Source organism: Passer domesticus, chromosome 7, assembly GCF_036417665.1.
Source record: "Passer domesticus isolate bPasDom1 chromosome 7, bPasDom1.hap1, whole genome shotgun sequence".
Taxonomy (NCBI): Eukaryota; Metazoa; Chordata; class Aves; order Passeriformes; family Passeridae; genus Passer; species Passer domesticus.
In genome coordinates this window covers 18,952,998-18,978,459 of record NC_087480.1, presented here as the reverse complement: position 1 = coordinate 18,978,459, position 25,462 = coordinate 18,952,998, and the positions used below count along the sequence as shown (strand labels likewise).

The window sequence follows — 25,462 nt, the reverse complement described above, 5'->3', positions numbered from 1 at the left end:
CGCGGCCCCGTCCCGGGACCAGCCGCTCCTGTCCGTCCCCGTGCAGCCCTCGCGCCGCGGGCCGGGGGGGGCGAGTCCCGCCCTCCCCTCCGGGTCGTGCAGGAGCAGGGACCCCCGCGGCCCCCCCAGCTGCCGGTACTCGGGGGCCGGGCGGAGGGGGGCGGCGGGGCCAGGGCGAGGGGCCGCGGGAGAGAAGCGGGCACGGGGCGGTGCTGCGCGGGGCCCGGCACAGCCCGGGGCGGCGTGGCCGGGCAGGGCCGGGCCGGGCCGGGCAGCCGGTGCCCGCACGGCGGGGCCGCGCCAGGGCGCTGCGAGGCCGCCGGTCTCCGAGGCCCGTGCGAGTGCCGGGGGCGGCGCGGCCCCGGGCCGGGCGAGGCTGTCAGCGCCGGGGCGGTGCGGGACGGTGCGGAGCGGGCCTGGCCGGGCACCGCGGGGGGTGCGGCGGCCTCCGGGCCTGCGGGCCCCAGTGCCGCGGGCGGGGACCGGTGACAAACTTGCGGCCGCCGCACCGTGCCGCTCGAAGTCCCGCATGGCGCGGGGGAGGCGCCTCGACCCCCGCCCCGCAGCGCTGCGCGCCCCGCGGGGTAACGAGCCGGAGGGGGGAGCGGGCCCGGGCGGGTCACCCAGCGGCAGCGTCGCCGGGGTGGGGGCCACACGCCCACCTGGGCTGGGCAGGCGGGTCCGCGTTCTCTCAACCGGCCGGCCTCGCTGCGCGCGGAGACACCCACCCTCCCACGGCCGCGCCCGGCGGTGGGCACCGGGCGGGGGGTACCGGGCGGAGGGCAACGGGGCGGGGGGCAGCGGGGCGTCGGGTACCGGGGCTGAGGACTCTAGGGCTGGGGACATCGGGACTGCGGGCAACGGGGCTGCGTGCGCCGCGCTCGCCGCGCGCTGCCCGTCCGGCTCTGCCCGCTGTCGGGCGCCCGGCGCTGCCCGGGCGTGGAGCGAGCGCCCGCCCCCGCTGCCGCCGCCTCCTCCATCCTTCTCCTCCCCCCGGTGCGGAGCGAGCGTCGCTCCCCGGTGCGGGAGCCGGTGCCCCGGCGCGGGGTCGGGCGGGCGTGTGTGTTTGCGGGGCGTGTGTGCGTTGGGCTCTCCCCGCGCCGAGCCACTCCGCTCCGTGCCGTGCCGAACCCCGGGCGCGGCGGCCTCCCGACCCCCGCCCCTCCCGGGGCCGCGCCGGGCGCGGAGCCCCCTCCCTCCCTCCCCGCGCTCCCTCCCTCGTTCCCTCCCCGCGCCCGCCCGTTCCCTCTCCGGACCGGCCCCCCCGCGCGGGCCGGGGCGCGCGGCACGCCGGGACCCGCAGTCCGCGCGGCGGCTCGGCGGCTCCCGGCCCCGGCGGACGGACTACGGCTCCCGGCAGCCCGCGCGGCCGCGGCTCGCTCTCGCCCTCACACTCCGGCTGCCGCTGCCAGTGTCTCCTCCGCCGCCGCCGCTGCCGCCGAACCGCCGCTCGCAGCGCCCGGGGTCCGACCCGCCGCCTGGGGCAGGGGCCCGCCCCGGCCCACCGCCCCCTGCCGCCCGCCCGCCTCGGGAAGCAGGTGCGTACCCACCGCCCCTCGCCGCCCCACGCTGGACCCCGGCCCCCGCTGCCCGGGCACCCCGGGCCCGCGCCGCCCCGCACCCACGGCACACGGGGGCAAGCGGAGGGGAGCGGGTGGCCCGACCCCCCCTCCGGCCGTCCGGACGGGATCTCCATGGAAACGGTCCCGGGACATCCCCGGGGGCGGCGGTGGGGCGTCGCGGGGGGGGTGTGCGGGCTGGGGGGACCGGCGACGTCCTGCGGCGGGACAGCGGCGGGGGCGCAGCGGGCACTGACAGCGCCGGGCGGGGGGCAGCGGGCGGCGGCTCCGCTCCCCGCCCCGCGACGGCGCGGCGAAGCCGCTGCCCTGCCCGGCACGGCTGCTCCGGCTCCGGCACCGGCGGCACCTGCCGCTGCCGGGGCGGTGCGGGGGGTCCCGCGGCGGGGCGGGGCGGCCGCGCAGCGCGGCGCTCCCGGGGCGGCGGTGGGACGGCGGCGCCGGGTGCTCGTGGAGTTTGGCGGCGTGGCCCGAACCCGCCCCGGCCGCCACGGGTGCCCGGGGCCGGTTCGGCTGCGGGTGCCGGCCGGCGGGGTGCCGGGCGGTGGCGGAAGAGCCCTCCCCGGGGGCAGCGCGGCCGCCGCCACCTCCATGTCCGGGGCTGCCCCGGTGCGGCAGCGCGGGGGCCCGGCCGCGGCTGCCGGGGCTGCGGGACGCTCCGCCGGGGAGCGGCCCCGGGGGCAACTGTTGAGCCGGGGGTGCGGGAGCGGGCGCGGGGCAGCACGGCAGGGCCTAGCCCCCGGCAGGGCTGCGGGGTGCGGGGCGAAGCCCCCGGAGCGGCCGCGAGGCCGCCGTGACCCGGGCTGCCCGCCCCGCGGGGCCCCGGCGGCGGCGCGGGGCCGTGGGCCGGGCCGTGGCCTCGCGGGGCTCGGGAGCGGGACGTGCCGCGCCTCGGACGGGGGGCTCGCCGCGGAACCCCCGCGGACCCGGACCCGGGGCGGGCTGCGGCCGGGGCCGGGGCGGTGCCGCTCCGTGCCGACGCCCCCCGACGCCCGGGGCGGGGCAGCGGGGGCGGCCGGTCCCCCGCCCGTGCCCACGGTGATGGCCGGGCAGCGGCAGGACCGGGCGAGGGAGGCGGCGCTTCCTGCCGCCCTCACCGGGGAGGAAACCAGCCCTCCCGCGGTAGCGTGCCGGTACCGGGAGGGGTCCTGGCTCCTCGGCGAGCGACATCGGTCCCCTCACCCCAGCCTGGGTGAGGCCGGTTCAGAGCAGCGCCGGGAGAAGGTCCATCAGGCTAAAATAGAGACGAAGTGAGTTTCTCCTGTCACAGAGCATCCGCTCTCTGGCACCCTCATCCCCTGGAGTCTGGGGATGAGTGCTAGGGCAGGGCCAGTGCATCCCGTGCCCTTCGCAGCTCCTCTGCATCTTTTTGGCCCTGCCTGTAGCAGCCTTCCCTTCCCTGTCTTCTCTTGCCTTCCTTCCCTTCCCTTTCCACTGTGCTGCTTCCATTGCCGTGGCCACCCTTTGCGTTTAGGTGGTCCCAGTGCCAGCACTGGCTGGAGGCTCTGTGGCACCAGTTGAGGACACTGGCTGCATTGCTGTCACCTGGGTCTGGAGGTGCATTCCAGCTGTCCGAGCCCAGGCTCCAGCGGGGTTTGGCCTTCAGAGCTGCCCCTGGGACCTCTGGGCTCTGGAGCACCAGTCTGGCTCCCAGGTATAGGAGGCTGCACTCTGCTTTTGGGGTTTTGGATGTTGTGCACCTTGTCAGAGACATTTTTGAATATTATCCTTCCTTAATAGCTCTTTTTCCGTCCTTAAAAATTTGTGGGCTTTGGTAGGGGCAGCCTGGTTGTTGCAGACAAGCCAGGGTTTAGTGACACCAGTTGTCCAGCAGCTGGGACCAATTATTGCAGCACTGCCCAGTGTGCAGCAAACTTTTATTTTTTTCTGAAATAGGGATGGATTTTTTCTTTTTTATTTCCAATTCATCGTGCCGAGGATCTATAATTACGTGTGGTGTTACTGTGTCTTTAAATCAGCTTAAGCAAATGCGTGTAGGCAAAGCCTGGCTCAGCTCTGCAGCGGCCGGGGCGGCTGTGCAGGCAGCGGGGACCAAACCCGGCTCGGGGCTGCCCTTGCCGGGCACCGCTCTGCCCAGACAGCCCCAGAGGTGGCCTGGCCCATCCTTGCTGGATTTTGTGCCACTCTTGTCATTCCTGGTCCATTCTCGTACAGTTTCTGACCTCTGCATGAGTGATAATATAACACAAAATAGTCTGTTCTCTTTTTTTTTTAGTTTTCTTGTTTGAATTTTTCTCTCATTGCGTATCGTGCCCACTGTAAGTCCTGTGATAGGGTCATCATAGGTTTTTTGATTTAATTTTTGATATAATTTTTAATTTTTTGCCATCAGTTTACTCCACCAGCTTTTCCAAAGTGGTGCTCAGAGCCGAGGTGCTGGGGGCATCAGTGCTCGCTCTGGCCCCTGCACCTCCGATGGACACCAGACCATCCCATATCAAAACACACAGAATTCCTTGCCTGTGTTACTAATGGCAACGACAAATTGCCAAAGTGAACAAACTATGACACGGGAAGGAGACCTGCCTGTCTCTACAGACCGTTCCCTTCTGGCCCAGCTGACCCTCTGGGAAGAGCTGCAGGGCACGTTGCACCTCATTCCGCTGCTCCTGCTCCTGTCAGAGGGGCCAGCTGTGCTCTGAGCACTGAATCCCACCCGGCTTTCCTGCAGCTGACCTCATTTTATATTTTGTAGCCATCCAAGGGATAAAACCCCCTTCCCTACAGGTTTTGCTGCTCTGGGAATGAATGTTTCAAAGGTGCCTCCCGCGGGTGTGTTTCCAGGGTCAAAGTGCATCGCTCCCGGCCTTCCGCAGTGTCCCCTGGCCACAGGAGCCACATGGTGCTGTGGGAGGGCAACCAGAGCATCCTCCCCAGCTCCTGCTGCCGAGGGATGTGGTAGCCTTTCTCTGTTCCACACCCTAGGGCTGGGAAGTCGTTTTCCTTCCTCTGTGTCACTGGCCCCCTCAATGCCAGCATGGACAGAGGCACCACTGACTGGGCAGTGTGTCCATAAAGGCTCTGGAGCAGCTGAGCTGCACCAAGTGACCCACACTGGGATTCCTGGAGTCAGCTCATGCTGTGGCTGCCACTCAGGCAGGAGGAAAGGCAAAGCTGATGTTCTCCCTGGATGAACTCGTGCCATTGTCTGAGCTCCCGTTGCCAGCAGTGGAGTACATTGCTTCCTGTTGGGTCTTTGCTTGGTGCTCTCCCGCCTGTGTTGGGGATGATGTGCCTGCCCAGAGCAGGCAGAGGGAATCCTTGTGCTGCTGATGTTTCAGTACCTGTCAGCTCCCACCTGCCTAGGCAGGGTGCAGCGGGACACTGTCCATCTCTTGGTGTGTAGCTCATGTGCTGAGGCTGGCATGGCAGAGAGGAAGGGTAAGCACATTGAAATCCAAGTGGTTGTAGTACTTGGAAATGCACAGAGAGGAAAATACACGGAAAGCCTTTTGTGGGGGATCAAGGCAGCATGGCCCTACAGAGGGATGTGTTTGCGCCGTGGAGAAGTGATTGGCACAGGCTGTCTGTGGGAGGAGCAGGGAAAAGCCCCCTTCCCGCACTGGTAGGCCTGGCTCCACTACAGGTGCCATAAGGTGGATGCTGGAGGAGGTCATGGCTCTGGGTAATCTGATCAAAGTGAGTTAGACCAGGTGGCAACATAGTTGTGACATCTGTGAGGGCAAACACCAACAGCACGAAACTCCCCAGTGAGAAGCAAAACCTTGGCTATCCGTGGCTGGCAGTTTGGTGCCAGCCTGAGAAGTTGCTTTACGTGTTTGCCAATGCAAGCACTTGAGGAACTGAGGTCGGGGACCTGATCAGGCTGAGGGATTGCTGTCACTGGGAGAAGAGGGTGGCTTGCAGCGGGATGCCTTCAGAATCTACTTTGCAACCCCTTTGCTGCATAAACGCTGAGGTGGGAGGTGTGACTGTGAGGGGCTGTGGGAAACAATTAGGCAGCTTCACTTCAGAGAGCTCAAGTTGGGATCCCCAAGAGCCAGGGAACAGACAGGGTTTAACAGGGGTCAGCGTGGAGATGGCATGGGCTTAATTCTTGTCAGCAGTGGGAGCTGGTAGGTGAATGCTGGGGGAACCTGTCATGGAACCTTTGCTCAGCCTGCCCTGAAATGATGGTTGTCTTGGTGCTGTTGGGTTTTCATTGCAAGGAGGACTTGTCAATAGATAATGGTTAAAAAATGTCCATTCCTGAAGAACTTAATCTCTGGAAACTTGTTTCCATCACTGTACAGCAATATTTCAAAAGAGTAATTTCTTGACTTAATCCAAGGGAGCTTCCATGGGTAGCCAAGTCATCACTAACCTGAGCAAAAGCACACTTTCACTGCAAAGAAAATATCTGCTTTGCTTTTCCTAGAGTTTGGAAGAGGCAGGTTTGCAGAGTAGCATCATTTCCTTTTGCGAAATGATGAGATGTATTGCCTTAATGAACAAAATCCCCTTTTAATTCGCCATAGTAGTTTCATTGCAAACCTCTCAGAGGTTTGCTGTTGGAGGCAAGCGTGTTCAGCACCTTCCTTGCTCACAGTTCTTGGGGCACGCTTTGTTTCGGGAGGTGAAGGAGCTTTAATACCGTATGAGCTTCCCCACGCAGAATGCCTCGATGTTCTTACTTCATTCTAAACTCGTTTTCTTTGGCGTTAATTAGAATTGGCTGAGCACCTATTTAGCTAAATCAAAATAAGACTGTGGTTTCGTATACACTTCCTTTGGCAGACGTTGTGGATTAAGTAGAGTCTGTGCCAGGCTCTGCCCTCTCTCCCTCTTGGTGAAGCTGATCTAGGAGCTGGTATGGGTTAAAACCAGTCCAGCTAGGGAAAAAAAAAAAAGAACAAAAGAAAAAAGTGTTTTAAACAGAGATCAACTCCCTGGTCAGGTTTACAGGGATACTGCAGGGCTTCAGTGACATGACTGAAGGGGTGAGGGGAGAGAAGGGCTTCAGCAGTTTCTCAACAGCTTCTTCTGCTTGAAGACAGGCATGTGAAGCCATGCCCTAGTTGTGTTCTCCAAGGGTTTCCTATGAGTTTAATTACATCCCTTTAATGTTGCTTCCAACTGCACCAGTGTAGATGGGAGATCTGTTTGCTTTCCTTGTGCCGACTCGGCTAAGAGGGTTCTGACCCAGGTAGGCTGCGGTTGCTGTCTGTGGTTCCGTGTTGCATCGGGAGGCTGCTCATCCCTGCATTTCCCAATAAACTTCCTGGTCTGCCTTTTTAAGAATGCTGTTGCTCCACTGGTTTGTGTTTGAACCCATGTCTGGTGCTTGCCCCCTGTTTTATTCCTTCTCTGAGTTCATATCTGGATTATTTTTCTTTTCTGTTCTTCGTTCCCTGTGAAATGCCTGTCTTTGGCACGTGTCCCACATCGTCTGTAGAGGATAGAGGCCAAGAATCCACGAAACAGTGTTGATCTCTGTCACTGTGTCCTCCCAGCTCTCCTCCTGTGGCCGTCGTTCTGGCCCTTTTGACCAGCTCTTACTTGAGCACTCCAAACGTGCTGTTTCTTCCAGCTCCTCATAGCACCCCGTTATCACTCCTCCCTTGCCAGCCTATTCCAGGGTCACATCTGATCTCTGCTTGTCCCCAGCTCCACGTCGTGCAGCTGCATGCATCCCCTTCTCCCGTTGCAGAGAAGGTCCCTTTTGATTCCTCCTGGAACATCTGTCCTGCTGCTGTGCTTGGGGGCAGAACGTTCCTCCTCCCCTCCTTTCAGTTTAGCCTAAGATGGTGAAATCCCCGCAGATTGTTTGTTCCCCTATTTCCTTTATGTTGCATTTCTCTCCAAGCATCGAAAGACTCCTCCCCTTCCTGCTCCAAGCCACCTCGGTCTCTTTGGGTATGACCCTGCTCTGTGCCTTGGCGTCTGCCCGTCTCCCCCTCTCCCCCATCGCTACTGAGGATTTCTCCCGTCTCACAGTGTATGTTTTTAGCAGGTTTCCCCTCTTCCCCTGACCTCTCATTTCCGTACACTGTTTGCGCACTTGTGCCCTCGTACGTGCAGATGGGTCCGTCGGTTTCTCTTTGGCACACCAGCTGCCTTGCCCCCATTTCTGCCGTGTGCCTGGCCCCTTTTTCCTCCTCGGAGGATCCCCACCAGCACGTTCAGGCTGCAGCAAGGACAGCCGGCAGCACTCGGGGGAGCTGCTCAGCCCTGTGGCTCGTCCCTTGAGCTGCGGGTCGGCAGGTCCCTGTGTGGCTCCTTTCATGGCACGAGCTGCTGCTTGTCCCGTGCAGAACTGGTGTTGCCAGGAGTTTGTCAGGCAAAAGACAACTGGCAGAGATTGGGGATCACGTGCTGCTTCCAGCTAATTCCCACTCCAACCGCTGCACTGAGAGAATTGCCGTGGTTCTGTGCCTGCTTTACCTTCAGGGTTTAGTAATTCCCTGAACCTCCTTGACAGCATCTCTCTCCCTTTTGCAGTCAGTCCTGCTTGGTTTGGCTGAGTCCACTTGTTAGCACAGGAGATCCTCTCTTCTTCCTCTGCCTTTTCCCTGGAGCAGCAGAGCTTCTCAATGCTCCAACACCCAGCGCTGCACGATTGGCTGCAATGCTCTCCCCTGAAAAGCTCCACCCAGCCAACAGTGCTTCATGGATGCTCCTGAATCTCTGGATTCCCTCATGTTTTCCACCCATAATTCCAGAGAAAACCAGCACCTTCCTCACAGAAGGAGGGGATAAACCCTTGGCAGCACCACTGGCAAACCTCTGCTGCTTCCAGGAGTCCTCAGCTGTGGAGAGACCCTCCTTGTTTGAGGCTTTGCCCCCAGGACCTGCCATGGGCTGCTTTAGGAGAGTCCTGTGCAGCTTTGAAGTTTCAGTGCTGTAAAAGACCATCACCTTGTTTGTACAGTTTTGCTTGGCATCTTCTGGTGCTGGACGTTCTCCTGGAGGGAGAAGAAAAGTGGGGGAAATGTTTCAAAGGATGTGTGAGTGTGTGAAGACACTTGTGTGAAACTCTCGTGGTAGCCAGTGGCAATAACACTGTTTAATGAGAGGATGAGTGGATGGTGGATTCTGTCCAAGGCACTGCTAATTCCTCCTAGTCCTCTTCCAGACCTGTGGCATCCCAGGGCATTGTTCCCCATCTGCCTGGCAGCAAAGCTGTGGACAAGTTTTCTCAAAAGGTAGTAGAATCGATCATCCCAAGGAGAGTTCCCAACCTTTTGTTTCCCTTTTGCAGGCAGAGTGGTCCCTGCAGCCCCAGCAGGTCCTGGAGGGTGAGGAACAGCTGTCATGATCTCTACAGCACCTCTCTACAGCGGGGTGCACAACTGGACCAGCACAGAGCGGATTCGCATGTGTGGCCTCAACGAGGAGAGGTGAGGTGCGTGGGGGGCGGGCAGGGGAAAGGAGGCACGAGAAAGACACTTAGGGATCTGGAGAGGCTGTGGGAAGGGAGCTGGTGCTGACTCAACCCCTTTTTACTGGGGTCTAAAATGGCCCGAAGTGCAAATGAGCCACAGGGAGGAGTTGGATGTATTGGATATGTTGGCATTCCAGGAGGAGGGTCCCCACATCCCCTGCTCCTGCAAGGAGTGTGCTGGAGGTCTCAGCAGAGGATCTGTTGCCCAGGTGTGATTGCATTACCTCCACAGCTTTGATGCTGACAAGGCCAAGTTGTCTGCATGTGTTATTGGCTTCACTAGACCTTTGCTCTCAATGGCCAAGGAAGGGAAAGAACTTGAACTAAAAGCTTTTGGTGACACAGGAGGGTTTGTGCCAACCAGATGATCAGATGGGAGGGTTGTGACTTGCCACCAAACAGGAGATTAGGGAGGATTAGTGGCTGGGAGGTAGGATCGATCAAGCCAAGCTCTGTTGCTTTGCATTGCCTGTTTATTCCCATGGCTAGAGGTCTTATTCTCAGAACCGACTAGTTCGTGGCTTCCTCAAGGCCACCACGTCTGTTCCGTGCATTTGCCAAAGCCAGGGAAGTTTTATGTGCACAGAGGCAGTGTGTGGCTGTCATTACTGGCCGCGGGTGCCGAGGGTTTTGGCGGGCGTCCCTCGAGGCCGCTGCAGCAGCGGTGGGCAGGAATGAGCCCCAGGTCTTGCTCGGGCAGAGCTGATCTGCCGCCCGCAGCACCGCCGGGCGCCCTGTGTGCCGCAGATAAGGGCTGCAATGGCGATACCCGCCGAGCCTCTCGGCGCTGCTCCCAGCTTACAGTAGGCGTCAAATTTTGAGGTGTCTGGGCAGGCCGGGGGACTGCGCCCGGGCGCTCTCCTGTCCCCGATCCTCATCTCATTCCTTGGGCCCGGTCCGTGCGGGCGGCGTCGCGCAGTGCCCCGGGAGGAGCCGCGGCAGGGCCGGGCGGAGACCACGCAGCGCCCTCAGGGCTGCGCCGGGGCGGCCGAGGGGAGCCGGGCAGGGCGTCCCGCCGGCTCTGCGGGTAGCGGCGGGCGAGCTTCGCCCCGGGAAGCGCCTGAATCCCCGGGAGCGCCGTGCCCGGGCGGGCCCGCGGGCGGGCGGCTGCGCTCGGGCTCCCCCTCGCGCCCGGCCCCGGCCCCGCTCCGCCCCGGCCGCTCGTCCCGCTCAGCGCCGCCGCCATCCCCGCCCCGCCGCCTGTGACAGCCGGGCCGGGGAGCCCCTGCGGGACCGGCCGGGCTGTCACTGACCCGAAGGCCGGTGGGGATGGCACGGAAACAGCCCCAAGCAGCGTCCCGGCAGTACGGGTACAGAGCAGCGTCCTGGGGCTGAGCACACGGAGCAGGGTCCCTGGCGCTGCGGGAGCAGAGCAGCGTCCTGCTGCAGGGGGTACAGAGAACGTGCCTGGCACTGGGGGTACAAAGCAGAGTGCTAGGGCTGAGGCAGCCCAGAATGAGGTCCTGATGCTAGGGGAATGTAACAGGGCCCCAGCACTGGGGGTACTGAGTCCAAAGACAAATCGTGTGCACACAGCTCTGTCTCTGACTGCTGTGAAAGCTCAGGACACAGGAAGCAAATCCGTCTGAAATTATGTCATCAACAGAATCCAAACTCGATCTGTTTTGTGCTTGTACTAGCAGCTTGTCCCAAGCAAAACGGGGGGAAGTGCTGTCCAATGAATACCATCGGGGAAGGAGTGTCCCAAAGAGGTCACAGTCCTTGTCCTTGTCCTGTCCAGGCTTTCCACTCAGGAATCACATTCCAGAGATGAAGGGTCCAGACATGCTGGCCAGCAAGACATGGCACATTGGGATGGCTGTGGACGCCTGCTGCTCCTGTCCAGGCCTCCTGAGCCCAGAGAGCCCAGAGCTTTGGCACCAGAGGGAGATTCCCTCTGGCTGCTAGGCTGTGCTGGGGGTCCCAGGACAGGGAGGAAGCAGAAGGAATGGAAATGAGGAGGTGCCTGTTAGGGAAAAAACAAGCAGGATGAGACTCAGGGGAGGATGGAAAGGTGTGGTGGGACAGAATGGCAAATGAAGGGGACAGGAACAGGTGTGTGGCACCAGGCTGTGACACTGGGGAAGGTTGGGCTGGCCCATGATGAGGCTGGGTGGCTGTGGGTAAGGAAGGTGTGCAGCTGCTCCACTGTCCCACATAGGGACAGGGAGGGGTGGGATTCTGGGAGGGTATTTTGGAGTTTCATAATGCTGTGTCTTCTTACCTAGGAGAGCCCCCATTTCTGATGAGGAGTCAAAAACGAGCAGCTCCCAGCACTTGGGGTCTCAAGAGTTTTGTGTCAGCAGTAGCCTTTCAGAGGTGAGTTCTTTGCTTGCACAGCTGAGTCCAAGAAGGTCATTCCCTGATGGAATAGTCCAGGCAGGAGCATTTTCCCTAATGGATTCATCGACTCCTTTTTGAGAGACATGCAGTGAGGCAAAGCTGTGCTCTCCTTTGGGCAGAGCTGTTTCCTGCTTTTGCCTCTGTGTCCGGGTTGGGCAGATCCTTTGTGCTTCCCTGGGTGCCACTTGAACAGCTCCCAGGAACACTTTCTCCCTTCCTGCTGCAGGTGGAGCTCACAGCAGTCAGCGGTGGTGACAGCAGTGCCCAGGGGCTGGATGCTGATGGCAAGGTGGAGGAAAAGCTTGGACCCAAACTGGAGGAGCAGCCACCCAATCCCAACCCAAACCTGGAGTGTGTGGGAAAGACTGTGACAGAAGACACCCTGGGCCCTCTGGCAGGTCAGGGGGGTGGCAGAGGGCAGGAGCCAGCAACCCCCAGAGCTGTGGAGCAGGAGGGCAGTGATGCTGATGCTGCCTGGACACCAGCAGATCCTCCCAGCGACAAGCAGGCTGATGCTGCCCCAGCCTGCTCCGTGGCTCCAGAGAATGAGCTTGCTGGGAATGAGAAAACCCCCTCAAGCACTGCAGCACAAGGGCCAGGCATGCTGGCAGAAGGGACGTTGTCTGTGGTTGTGTCCAGCTGCAACACCTCTGCCTCCAGTCCCGCCACCTTCACATTGAACAGGGTTTGCTTTCCCCCCTCTCAGGCCCCTGCTATGCAAAAGCTGCCCCTGTCCTTCCAGGCTGGGGCTGTGCTGAGCCCAAGCCAGTCACTGGTGTACATCCCCCCTCCCAGCTGCGGGCAGCCGCTCAGCGTGGCCACGCTCCCAGCCACTCTGGGGGTCTCCTCCACACTCACCTTCCCCATCCTGCCTTCCTACCTGCACGAGCGTTGCCTGCCAGGCATTATCGCTTCCCCAGAGCTGCGTTCCTACCCCTACACCTTCTCTGTCACCAGGCCCTTGGCTTCAGATGCCAAAGTGGTGTCTGTGGAGGTGAATCAGCTCAGCTGCCCCCCACCTTCGGGCGGAAGCAGTGCCCAGGCTGCTGCTGAGACCGCTCCCGTGTCCAGCACCGGTGTGGCCCTGCCCTCCAGCCAGGCTCTGCCGGCAGCACCAGCACCAGGTGGGAGCACTGCTCCCTCCTCTGGCACGGCTGTGCAGGCCAGAGCCCCGGCAGCTCCTGAGCCACATGCACCGGGAGCTGCCACTTCCCTGTCTCCTCTGAAGTCCCCTCCCCAGCTAGAGCGTGAGATGGTCTCATCCCCGGAGTGCAGTGAGATGCCTCTTGATCTCTCCTCCAAGTCCAACCGCCAGAAACTGCCTCCACCCAGCCAGCGCAAGACCCCTCCCATGCCCATCCTCACCCCGGTGCACACCAGCGGCAAAGCGCTGCTCACCACCGTCCTCTCCAAGTCCCAGCGCGCGGCACAGGCCACGGGCAGCAGCGTCACCTCGTGCCTCGGCACCACCCCACCCTTGGTCATCTTTCCTGAGTTCCTGCGCAACGGCGAGCAGGGCTCCTGGGTGAAGAACACCACACTCATCAGCACCATTCCTGGCACTTATGTTGGTGTCGCCAACCCAGTGCCAGCCTCGCTGCTGCTCAGCAAGGATGTCGGCGTGAGCCTCAGCAGGGACCCACGCCACCTGCCCAAGCAGGAGCCCATCTCCATCATTGACCAGGGCGAGCCCCGCAGTGCCGGCATTCCCTGTGGGAAGAAAGCCAACCAGGTTGGCACGGAAGGACAGCAGGATCCTGCCAGGAGACTTCTTCATGGTAGAGTTGCTCCGGGAGCTCCTTTGTGTCAGTCCAAGGACATCGCCACCTGGAATCCTGTCCAGGGAAGCATGTACCCACGATGCCCTGTCAATGGAAAACCTTCCAATCCTCAACTTCTGCCTCTGGGCTGGTCTCCATACCATCAAACCCCACTGCTTTCCATCGGCATCTCCACGGCAGGACAGCTGCCCCTGAACCAGAGCAGCCCCTGCAAGACAGCCGGGGCAGGCAAGCTGCCGGCATTCCCGAGCACGCAGCCTGCCGAGCCCAGCGCGGCCGCCCAGAGCCTGCCGGAGGGTGAACAAGATGCTGTGGCCAAGAGCAAGAGCTGCCGGGCCTTGCCCAAGCCCTGCGAGGAGCCAACCAACCCAGCACCACCGGAGGCAGGTCCAGCTTTCCATACCAGCACTTTGGATGGGAAAGGGGGTAAGGGGAAGCTGGACAATGCTCTGAAGAGTCAGGAGTGCACTCAGCCGGAGGCTGACTCCCGTCAGGAGAGCAACGCACAGACTGAGGCTCCCCAGGGGAGCTGTGGCCTCAAACAGCCAGATGCAAAACCCAAAAACCAAGTGTTAGCAGCGTATTTGTCACACGACCTGACAACGGCTGGGCAGCAGGGCCTGCAGATGGTGCCAGAGGTGCCCACAGATGGCCAGCGCAAGGAGCTGGGCTGCAAGGGCTCCCAGGAGCCACCAGCCACGGAGCTCCTCCCGTGTGTGCAGCAGGTGGATCTGTGCAGGGTCAAGAAGGAACAAGTGGAGTGTGATGTGTCCTTTCCCTCGGTGACCTGCCTGCATGCTGGGGCAGCTCCCCAGGCCTTTGCTGAGGCTAAGCTCAAAGGAACGGGACAAATCAAGCAGGAGGGTGGCACACGCTGCAAGGCCAAACGGCAGCATGATGGGGACACCAGGCAGAGCCACAAGAGACTGAAGTGCCAAGGCCAGGACAGTGAGGAGTCCCCAAGCAAGTTGCGAAGCCGGAGCGTGCATGGCCGGAAGGTACATGGGATGGGCTGGGACTGCTGGGTCAGGGCAAAGGTGGGGCTGCGGGACAGGAGGGAGCTCTCATGGGGGGCAGTTGAGGGCGCAGGGCTTTCTACCTGTGCTCCTGGGCATTGCCTGGCTGTGGGGGAATGTACCTGTGCTGCAGGTTGTCCAGGGCAGAAATGTATCTGGATTGTCAAAAAAGCTGGAGGGTGCCAGTGCAATCAGTGGAGACAGAGTTTTGTGCTGCTCCAGCTCATTCAGGGGGAAGCTCCAGCTTCAGCCCATGTCCTCCTTTCACAGTGGCAAAAACACCACGACAGTCCACACGAGCTTGGCAAGCAGGAGGGCCGGGAAGGCCGAGGCGGCTCGGGTGCCATCACGGATCACAACAGCCTCGGGGTCAAGCGCAAGCGTAGGAGGCCGGCGAAGACGGAGTGCCCATCTCCGGCTCACCGCGGAGATGGCCACGAGGAAGGTACTCTTGGGAATGGCAGTGGGTTCCTGTGGGATCAGGCTGCCCTAGGGGCCAAACTGCTGCTCTGAAGCCAAATGGCCTCTGGAGCTGGGTTGAGATCCAAAATAGAACTGCAGCATGGTCAGATTCCCAGAATGGAGGAGCTTGGGAGGAACCTTAAAGCTCATCTTTTTCCACCCTGCTGCCATGGGCAGAGGCACCTTCCACTAGACCAAGTTGCTCCTGGTCGAGCCTGGCCTTAGATGTTTCCAGAGATTCCCTCACCTCTCTGGAGAACCTGTTGCCAGTGTTTTAGGACCCTCATTTTCAAAACGTTCTTCCCTATGTCCAATCTAAACCAACCTCTGTTGGTTTAAAGCCTTGGGCCATCACAGCAGCCCCTGCTATGGTGACACTGCATTGCCCTTCCCACATCACAGGTCTATGATCTGTTTTCTCACGGCTTGGTTTTCCTCACAGGTTACTTGGAGAAGAAGCCCAAGAACAATTTCCGGGATTTCATTCCGGTGGTGCTGAGCAGCCGGACGCGCAGTCAGTCGGGTGAGTTGGTGCCCAGGCTCCTGGTGACAGTCCTGGTTGGACTATGAGCATTCCCTTTTCATGTTGCCTTGTCCATGCATTTTGTCCTGCTTTGAGGCTTTGCCTTGTGGATCCTCTTGGCTTTTTTGTCAGCTAGAAATCCTACTTTTTTGCAGGAAGCATTGCTGGCTCTTCTGCTGGTGTGACGGGAGAGTGTGATGTGAGTGGTCCGGAGATTTTACCATTGCTGGAGGAGGATCAGGAAGAGGAGGAGGAGGAGGAGGAGGAGGAAGAGGAGGAGGAGGAGGAGACATCCTTGAAACATCGCAAGCTGCGCAAATCCCACAGGACATCCCGCTGCCACAGCCGCAGGGACAGGGACAGGTCTGTGTCTGAGAGGAGCAGCTATCACACGAGGAGGACCCGGGAGCTGCCCTGGAGAGCAGAATCACCCAGGCAGGTGTGGGAGCCTAATGAGGAGGAGGAGGAGGAGGAGGATGGCCACATCAAAAGGAAGAAAAGGAGACGGCAGAAAAGTCGGAAATACCAGACAGGGGAATACCTGACTGAGCGGGAGGAGGAGCAAGTGGGATATCCCCACCGGAGGCGGAAATCCAAAGCAGGTACAACCTGGGAAGGGGGTTCGGGTACTAAACTGGGGACCAGCATGGGAAATTTTTGTTTTGGTATGTGTGGAATTTTTGTGGGGATTTGCTTTTCATTATTTTTTGGTAATGATGAAACTCCCTCAGTTTTAATGACTTGGTGGCTGTAGCATGGTCTGCTTCAATTGACCAGCTCTTTTTTCAAAAACATTTACACTAAATTCTGGAGCAGTAAACAGCAATTTATGTGGCTAATTAGACACTGATCTTACCCTTGGATTAAGACAGAGAGCGTGGGAAAATGAGAATGGGTGAGGTAGCACAGTGGAATATTTCTGGACAAGCAGGGTCCCTGGGAGCCGTGCTTTCTGTGCTAACACAGGGGGATGTGGAGCCATCCTGATCCAACTAGGCTGCTCTTGGCTTTGTCTTGCTCTATGAGGGTCACTTGCAGACTTGCACCAGGAAGCACAAGGGTGAGAGAATTAGCAAGGGTGCAGTGATTGGGGATCCCTCTCTGTGATTTGTAGGCATGAGGAGGAACACACTGTGCCTGTCTGTGTCCACCTCTGCTCTGCCACTGCTCCTGCACCTTCCCCTGCCACTGCCAGACCCTCTGTGAAACCTAAATCCATGATGAGCACATCCCTGAGGGCAGCAGTCTGCCATCCCCTCTCCCTGTGCAGGGGCAGTCGAGGCTGTGCTCGGTGTGTGCTGGTGCCTGGCTGTGGCTCGTAGTCCAGACTCACACAGGTGACAGCAGGGGGAAAGCTGTCATGGGCAGCACTTGTGCCAGCCTTCTGCACGCTGTGCTCTTGGAGGGCATGAAGTGGCCATGGCCCTGTTGCCTTCTGCCACACTGGAGCTCAGACTGACACTCCTCAGGTGCTGCTGAGATGCTGTGGGGAGCAGAGGTGGTTGCTATCCTCCCAGCAGCTGGTATCTGCTCCAGCACAGCGTTACACTATCCTGTGGTGTCTGGGAGCCTCTGTCAGACCAGGAACAAAGTTTCGAGTTGGCTTCCTGGTGTTTTGGCACCTCAGGCACTCTTGGGATGCCTCCTGTTCAGAATGGGAGCCTGGAAGGAGCTTTCAGGAGGGTTTGCCAGCAGCTTTACCACATATGTTATGAGTGGTAACATATGTGTCTGTCCTCTGTCTGTCTGTCCAGCTTCCCTCAAAGGCTGGACCTGCTGTAGTTTGGATTCAGAAGTTGTGGCCTGGAGCCACCTCCAGTGGCAGTAGTGCCCTGAAGTTCTCTCCTGCAGTGCAAAGTCCTTTCCTCTGTCTCTTTTTAACTGATCTCTTACTCATTTCATGGAGTGCCTGTAAGTCTCATGCTGCAGGATTGGGTGAGCAGGATTCCTCCATTCAGGGAAGACAAGGCTGGATTTCCCTTGAGGAATCCTGTTGCTTCTTAACTGGATGCATGTTAGTGAAAACTTAAATGTGCTCCTTAACTTCGGGGGAAGATGTGAGAGGGCAAAGCAGGCCTGTTGTGTTTAGGCAGCAAGCACTGAGTGTTCCTCAGACAGCTCCTGCTTGTCCTGCCCCTCTAAGACATATCCCAATGAATCCTGCTCCCATCTTTCCTTGGGTGTCTCATGTACGTGCTGAGTTCATCCCAGACGGGAGAATCTGTGCATTCCCTCTGCTTCTCCTTCCTACAGTGCTCCTGCCGTGGGCCTGGATTTAGAATCATGGAACCCCAGAAAGGTTTGGGTTGGAAGAGACCTTAAAAAGTTCATCCAGTTCCACCCCTGCCATGGGCAGGGACACCTTCCACTATCCTAGGGTGCTCCAAACCTGTCCAGCCTGGCCTTGGACACTTCCAGGGATGGTGCAGCCACAACTTCTCTGATTTCTGTGCAGCTCTCAGGGACGGGCAGTTTGTCTTGCCTGGTGGCAGAGGTCTGGGTGACCTTCAGTGTGGTAACTACAGAAGCTCCACACTTGTTCACATTTCTCCTTTAGATTGCAGGCACCGGAAGCAGAAGGAGTCTGGGAAGGGCAAAGGCACAGAGCTGCAGCTGAGGAGCAGGCTATCCCCATCCCCCCGGAAATCTCAAGGACACACAGACTTTCGGAATGGCTTCTTCCTGGAGCACTCCGACACCTCTCCTGTCCAAGAAGAGCTAGAGAAACCATCAGGAAAACGCAAATGTAAAACCAAACACCTGGCAGGGATCTGTGACGAGGGGAAGGTATGGCTTGAACAGATGAGGGGAACATGTGAAGGGAGAAGGGGACTCCCATGAGTCATGGCCACATGTGCCAAGGAGTTGTATTCCTTTCTTTCCCAGGGGAAAGGCTGCTGCAACCAGCCCAAAATGTGCTCTCCGAAGAAGCCCCAGGACTTGTGGACACTTTGTAAGTCTCATCGGGCCAGCCCGGGGAGTTCCCCTGAGCTGCCCCCAGCCCAGAATGTTCCCCCCGGAGCTCGGCGGCTGATTGTGAACAAGAACGCAGGGGAGACGCTCCTGCAGCGAGCAGCTCGCCTGGGCTACAAGGTGAGTCCTGTGCTCTCCTGTGTGTGCCCCTGCTGCCCCACCCGGGCTGTTGTCACAGCCGTGCTCTTGCTGTGCAGGACGTGGTGCTGTACTGCCTGCAGAAGAAGAGCAGTGACGTGAACCACCATGACAACGCAGGGTACACGGCCCTGCACGAGGCCTGCGCACGCGGCTGGATTGACATCCTGCACATCCTGCTCCAGCACGGCGCCAACGTCAACTGCAGCGCCCAGGACGGCACCAGGTGAGTCAGCACAGCGTGGGGCAGGGAGCAGAGTGGGTTCTTCAGCTTGGCCATCACTAAATTGATCTTAACCCAAACCAGAGCATTTCCTTAGCAAACTCCCAGTCCCTTTCTGCCCTTGCAGGCCTATCCATGACGCAGTAGCGAATGACAACCTAGAAACCATGTGGCTTCTCCTTTCCTATGGTGCTGATCCCACTCTGGCCACATACTCTGGGCAGACAGCAGTGAAGTTGGCCACCAGCGATGTGATGAAGCGCTTCCTCTGTGGTAGGTGCCAGGCCTGGGGTCACAGTGTTCCAGACCTTCCCCTCTGGCAGCATACAGGGCCAAATCTGGGTGTGAAAGGGCCTGAGCAGAAAATGTCTTAGTCTTTAGTTCTGTCCTGTCACACAAGCGTGTTTTTAGAACCCAAACTTTAATTATAGAAATTGTATGTGTTTCCTGTATAAGATAAAAGTCACTTTTCAGTTTTCAGTGTGCAAGGAGATTTGTGCACATGCCAAGATGAGTGTTGTGGCTTCTCCACAACAGCAAGGAAGGGACAGCCAGAGGTGGCTCCCAGACAGAGACAAGACAGAAAATCCCCAGTGTTGAAAAAAAACTCTTTTCCCACTGCTGTGTGAGCTCCTCTAGGGTCAACTCCTCACACAGGTTTTGGGGATGGTGGTTTGGAGCTCAGGACTGTTCTACAAATCTTTCTTTTACAAGCCACTTCACACTGTGTGGTTTTTTTCCCTTTTCAGCTCCCATTTTCTGTTGGGGGCCTGGGGTGATGCCCACTCCTGAGCAGCGACACCCTTCCTGCAGCTGTGGTACAGCTTTTGCCATAATGCCCAAGTGGGAAAAGCAGCAGGGGTGAAGCAGCTCTCCCCAGATCTGTGGTTATGTACAGCAAGATGATGCTTCAAGCCATTAACTATCTGGCTTTTCTCTGTCTAGATTACCTGTCAGATCTGCAGGGCCGCAGTGACGGAGACCCTCGGACAGCCTGGGATTTCTACAGCAGCTCCGTGCTCGGTGAGTGCGGCGCGAGCTGGGTCGGTGGCAGCAGAGCAGGAGGTGATGCTGTGGAAAACACATCATTCCCTCGGGTTTGGCCACATCCCTCTCTACTCATGCTTTGGGGAGAAACCTTGCTGTGGTGATACATGCTGGGAGTTGCTCCATGGAGGGATTTCTTTGGGAAGCTGACTATGTGCATCTCTTCGGGTGCGGGACCGAGCTGCAGGTGCTGCTGCTGATTCCTGAGGTTGTCTATCCCAAGCATGTCATTCTTGTAGCAGTTCTTGTTGCTCCCCTGCTAACTGGTCACCAAGGAAGGTAAAGGACATACTCATTCCTTCAAGGTGTAGAAGTCTTGAACTTCCAGGTTCCCAGAGCTGCCCATCCCTCTCCCCTGCTTTGGAGGGGAGATGTTCATCCAGGGGAGGTCCTGTTCTTACAACATCAGGCATTTTTCTCAGTGAAGGGCTGACTTCTGCCTTTACTGTCACTTCTTCAAAACTGTGATTACAATGGAAGGTGTTCTGGATCTGGCATGGGCCTGTGGCACACTGGAGTCCCTCCAGCCTCTTCCAAGTTCAGTGCTCCTGAGCCCTCCATAAGGACTTGGAGCATTTACACTGGCTGGCTGAGAGGCTGCTTGTTGATTGTAGTTGTTCACCTTCATAACTTCCAACATCCTTCTAGAAACCAAAACAAATCTGATACATTCAGGAGAGTGTTCTTGGAAGAGGACTTGTCCTTGGAGGACCCTGATGTCTTTCCATTCCAGAACAGGAGAAATTCTTCACTCCTGAGAGCACTGTTTGTAGGCTGCTGCACCTCAGCCCTGCCAAGGGAACAGTTCAAACCTCAGCCTCCTTCTACAGAATTTCTCACTCTCAAAGCTGCCTTTACAAAGAAAAATGGCTGTCCTTTGTGATATTTTTAAAGATACTTCCCCTTTTGATTCATCACTGATTTCGTGCTGCCCCATCCATGGGGCATTCCCAGTGCTGCCTTTGGGAGGCTGCCTGACAAGGCAGGAGCTAACCCAGCTGAGAAGTGATCCCTTACCCTGCCAGGTCTGTTTCCAGCAGGCACAGGAAGGGACCCTCCTCCCCATCCTCCTGGGATCAGTTTACAGCAGCCGCAGCTGCGGTGCCAGCCCCGTGTCACCTGTGCAGACACTGCTGCTGGACACTGCCAGAGCTGCAGAAAAACCAGGATGCCCAAGCCTGAGACATGGGCTGGTTTCTTTACAGCCTGTTTACTGTGTGTCCTGCAATGTCCCTTTCTATCTCAGGTACCTCAGCAGTCACCTTGGGTCACCTGGAACAGTACTTCCCAGCCCGGGGCAGGGAAGTACCTCATTCTGCTCTGGAATAATGGAGCTGCTCTCAATCATCACAGACAGCAAACAACTCTCCTCCTTCCGTGGATCAGTCCTTTGAAATCTCCCTTTCCATTAGCTCCACCAGCTGAAGCACTGTATGTCCCTCAGGATACAGGAGAAATCCCAAGCCCTGCTTGAGCTGTTCCTATTCTTTGAGGCAGGAATGCTGTCCACATTTTCCTTGAGGTCTGCAACTCTCTGGGGGCAGAAGGATAATGAAGGAAGCCAGGGTGTGGGATCTCTGAGGTGTGGAAAAGTCATCAGTGTCCTGTGCTTGGTGCTGCTGGAGCTCCAGACACAAAGTCCCAGTCCGGGGTTTGTCTCCACTTGGGACAGGCATTGTTGTGCCTGATTGTCTCCCTCAGTGGTACAGAATGTTCCTGTCCTCGTCCCAGCCTTTGCACGGGCAGACGGACAGGACTGAGCTTTCAGGACAGACAGTGAGCCCTATTTTTGCCACATTAAATGCATTTAATTATTTTTTTTCTGAGTTGCTCAGGATATCTGAGGTTTTTCAGTGAAGGCATCTGAGCTTTGCCAGCAGCAACATTGGATCAATAATCACGTCACTTATTTTTGTCCTGTTCTATAGCAAGTTTGGACGATTTCAGCACCCTGTTTCGTAGGGAATTTTTTTCCCTTGGCAGCACTAGGAAATAACTGTTTTTCCCAAGACCCTGCCTGAGCCACTGTCCCCTGTCATCTGCTGTTTTCCTCAGTTGGAATCCCACTCGTGCTGGGTGAGCAGCTGGGTGTGTGAAGCTTCCTTGTGCAGCACACCAGAAGATTTTCTTTTTTTCAGCCTTTTCTCTTGTGCGTGGGGTTGAACTTTTGCATGATTGGTTTATTTGCTTAGGGACACATTGGGTCTCGCTGCTCTCTGTAGAATCTAAACTCTCTTATCTGGAAGTTTTTGGAGGTCTCCTGTATTATCTCAGTGGGACAACACTACTCTGCAAACTTAAGACTATTCATACCTCTTCATAATAAAATCCAGGCAGCAAGCTTCTCTTCTACAGTAGCTTTTCATATTGGTAAATAGGGAAATTACCTGTTTTTAAATTATTTTGGATCCAGCCTGCTGTTCTCCATCCTCTCTGGACACAGATCCTGCCGGAGCTCAGATGCCTCCTGGAACACCCAGGCAAATTCTCTAAGTCATAGAATCATGCATTGGTTTGAGTTGGAAGAACCTTAAAGACCATCTTATTCCACTCTTCTACCATGAACAGGGACACCTTCCACTATTCCAGGGTGCTCCAAGCCCCATCCAACCAGGCCTTGGACAGGGATGGGGAAGCCACAGCTTCTCTGAGCCCTGTGCCAGGGCCTCACCACTCTCACAGGGAAGAACTTCTGTATATCCACCTTAAATTTCGCCTCATGCTTGTTGCTTGGTTGGATTAGTCTCTCGTGGCACTGCCTTGCTGTCCTCACTGAGATGGGTGCTGACTGCCCTGGATCACCTGCCAGAGGTTCTGAGGGAGGGATCTGGGTGGAGAAGCTCTTGAGGAGCAGAGTGCTTGCTGTGGCTTCCTTGGTAGGGCCTGTGCAGGCAAAGCCTCTCTACATCCACCTCCCTTCTCGCTGTTCCAGGCTCTTCCAGGCTGAGGATGTCTGTGCTGGCATGGGAGAGGGGCCAAGGTCACTTTGGATAGAGTCTGGGGTCTACCAGTGGGGTGGCTGATGGTGCAGACTGTGCCCTGCCCCACCGGTGGGACCAGAGTACACCTGAGCTTCCTGCCATGACTCAGGATGTTCTCCCCATCTCACCTGGCCAGTGAGCAATCTCTCTATGCAGAAGAGCCAGCACTTGCACCATGTTCGTCTGGGACGAGGGGCTGGAGGGGAGCCTGAGGGGTGCAGTCCTCACATGGCTGTGGGAATGTTGTGGGAAGGTGCCTGTGGGGTTGTGGCAGTGGCCAGGGAGTACCAGCATGGGCTGGTGTGTGACTGAGCAATGCCAACCTTTGTCCTGTTGCAGAGGGGAAGGACAGCATCGGCTGTGACCTGCTGCTCAACCCTCCAGGGAGCTCAGACCAGGAGGAAGAGGAGCAAGAAGCAGATAACTTCATGTTTGAGTTCTCAGACAAGCCACTGCTTCCCAGCTACAACCTCCAAGTATCCGTCTCCCGGGGGTGAGTGCCTTTCCCTGAGCACTGAGCAGGACCATGGGTGGCTGCAGCCCTGGCATGGGCAGCAGCACGTTGGTTATTCCAGTGGGGTTAATAGCTGCTCATGGATCTCAGGTGTTTTTTTTCATATAATCATCACAGAATTCCAGAATGGTTTGGGGTGGGAAGGGCCTTACAGCTCATCCCATTCCACCCCCCTGCCATGGGCAGGGACACCTTCCATTAGACCAGGGTGCTCCAAGCTTCATCCAAGCTGGCCTTGGACACTTCCAGGGATAGGGCAGCCACAGCTGCTGTGGACAGCAGAGGGAAGTTGTGGCTGTGGCATTGGGGAAGTTGGGGAAGCAGTGCCTGGCTTGGCACAGCCTGGAATGTTCTCAGGGAGTAGGGAAGGCTCATCAGGCTTCCCCCTACCCTCCATGGCCAGGCACATCCTGCTGCCCTGAGTGTCCCTGTGCTGTGCCTGTCAGGAAGCTCCCCTCTCATCCCTGTGATTCTGCTAGTTTACTAGCCCCATGTTCCTTCAGCAGCAGTTCACACTTACGGCTCTGAGATTGTTTCCTTTCTATCATGCCTAAATCAGTGCCAGCACTGGAACAACATTCCCACCTGCACCCCCTGTGACACAGTGGCTGTTGCTGGGGCAGAAGGGTGACTTGGAAGAGGTAGCAACCAAAGCACAACTCTTCTCTGCAGCAAATTTCTGTGCCTGCCAGTGTTTGTCCATGCAGAGGGACACATACAACATGCCCTCCAGCAATAAACCACACCAGAAGCTCCATTTCCTGACCATGTAGCTTATTCCTGGCAGGGAAGCTGCCAGGACCTTGTTGAAGGCAGGACTTTCACATCAGTGTCCCTGACTGGCTGTGAGTGTTTTAAAAAGCTGTGAGGCTGTGATCAAACCCCAGTCCGTGGGCTCCTGAGGGGAAGCAGCACATGGAGAACGGTGCCAGGGCTGGAGGGGAGGGCCAGCATGCCAGGAGGCAGGGGGGAAGGCACCGTGCATGCAGCCCCCTCCACGCCTGTTAACCCACCGTGCTCTTGCCATCCTCGCAGGCCCTGCAACTGGTTCCTGTTCTCTGATGTGCTCAAGCGGCTGAAGCTGTCCTCCCGCATATTCCAGGCCCGCTTCCCGCACTTCGAGGTGGCCACGCTGCCCCGGGCAGAGTTCCAGCGCCAGGTGTCCCTCAGCCAGGTGCTGGCGCAGGAGGAGGTGCCAGCAAGCCCCGAGCTGGCGCCGGGCACGGCAGAGACTGTGGAGCTGGTGCACTACGAGCCCGAGCTGCTGCAGCTCTTGGGCTCGGCGGTGGAGTACCAGGCCTGGAGCAGCTGACGGGGACAGGCCACTCCCGGCATCACGAGGCAATAATAAGGACCAAGGGGAAGCAGCTCTCTCAGCGCCAGCAGCAGGGACCCGAGTCTTTGAGCAGCCGCTCCTCCTCTCCTCAGGGTCTCCTCCAGCTGGGGAGGGAGGACCCTCGCCTCCAAGGCATTCCCAAGGTCCCCCGCCCACGAGCAGTGGCGGTCGCTGCCGCCGCCGCCGCCTCATCCAGCTCCGGTGGGTGATGGAACCCCCTGCACGGGGCTCAGCCAGGGGTGGGAGCCGCCGCCCCTCCCCACCGGACCCTACGGAACTGCGCCTCTCCGTTTGCCCTCCCCCTCCCAATGTCTTCCATAGTATTTATTTAATTAGTATTTAATTTGTAATGTTTTCTTTGTTTTTGCTGAGTCTGTATCACTGTGATGGTGAGCTCCGGGCTGTGGGATGAGGCAGTCCCCCTCCCCTCTCCAGCGTACCCCGAGGCCAGCCAGGCCCAGGGGTTCCCGTCCCTCCCTGGCAACAAGCCAGGGAACAGCCCCTTCCCTTGGCTTTGGAGCTGGCTCCTGCTGCCAGCGCTCAGCCGCAGCCGGGAGCCAGCCCCGCTGCTCCATCCTCTCCCGTGCTCCTCCTCCATCTCATTCGTGCTGCTGCTCCCTGTCCCCGGCGGTGCCGCCCGGGCCGGCGCAGCCCGCGGCCCCCCGCGCGTCCCCGGCTTCGGCAGCTTGTGCCCCGCCCCAGGCCCTGTCCCCCGGGCAGGAGCCGCCCCTTGGCCCGCTCCCCGCCGGTGTCCCGGGAGCAGCTTTCTGTGCAGCAGCGGGTGGGGCGGGCTGCTCTGCCTCGGGGCCGGTACAGTTTTATTGTACAGGTGCTAACAGGACTGAGGTCGGGACAATCGGGGGATTTCTGGCTCTCCCCGCTCCGCAGTGGGAGCCTTGGGTGAGTTTTTTTGTTGGTTCGTTTTTTTGTGTTGTGTTTCTTCCCAGCCAGGGCAGGCGTTTTCCCCCTTGGAGCCCCGCTGCCAGCCTTCCCCCGAGGGCCTGGCAGCACCTTCTTTAAGCCAAGGGTTTTTTTGCCTTTGGGTGTGTATTCTGGTTGCTCTTTCTGATTTCTGTTTTATTATATGCAGCAACAGGCTGTGGTGTCAAAAACACTGATGTACAGAAAAAACCTGCATCAGGC

The 25,462-nt window shown here is 58.4% G+C and overlaps 1 protein-coding gene and 1 long non-coding RNA gene across 5 annotated transcripts; one reads left to right on the top strand and one right to left on the bottom strand.

Annotated features, from left to right (window-relative positions):
* On the top strand, positions 1 to 25,462 carry BCORL1 (BCL6 corepressor like 1). Of its 3 annotated transcripts, none has more exons than XM_064427295.1 (14): positions 1 to 135; positions 8,800 to 8,938; positions 11,211 to 11,301; positions 11,552 to 14,104; positions 14,393 to 14,567; positions 15,027 to 15,107; positions 15,263 to 15,709; positions 17,665 to 17,894; positions 17,970 to 18,200; positions 18,278 to 18,444; positions 18,569 to 18,714; positions 19,387 to 19,464; positions 22,809 to 22,962; positions 24,019 to 25,462. In XM_064427295.1, exons 2-14 carry the CDS (start codon positions 8,853 to 8,855, stop codon positions 24,293 to 24,295), a joined length of 4,716 nt encoding a protein of 1,571 aa, XP_064283365.1. In that variant the 5' UTR covers positions 1 to 135; positions 8,800 to 8,852; the 3' UTR covers positions 24,296 to 25,462. The 3 variants fall into 3 exon arrangements, with proteins under 3 accessions (XP_064283365.1, XP_064283366.1, XP_064283364.1); XM_064427296.1 differs by lacking the exon at positions 1 to 135 and adding an exon at positions 1,423 to 1,538 and having other exon boundaries at positions 17,994 to 18,200; XM_064427294.1 differs by lacking the exon at positions 1 to 135 and adding an exon at positions 1,423 to 1,538.
* Positions 18,606 to 23,798, bottom strand: LOC135304675 (uncharacterized). Of its 2 annotated transcripts, none has more exons than XR_010365953.1 (4): positions 23,504 to 23,798; positions 22,193 to 22,446; positions 21,876 to 21,977; positions 18,606 to 20,278 (listed from the first exon to the last, which is right to left on the bottom strand). It is a non-coding gene; the product is annotated as an uncharacterized LOC135304675 (long non-coding RNA). The 2 variants fall into 2 exon arrangements; XR_010365952.1 differs by having other exon boundaries at positions 18,609 to 20,278; positions 21,876 to 21,955; positions 23,504 to 23,796.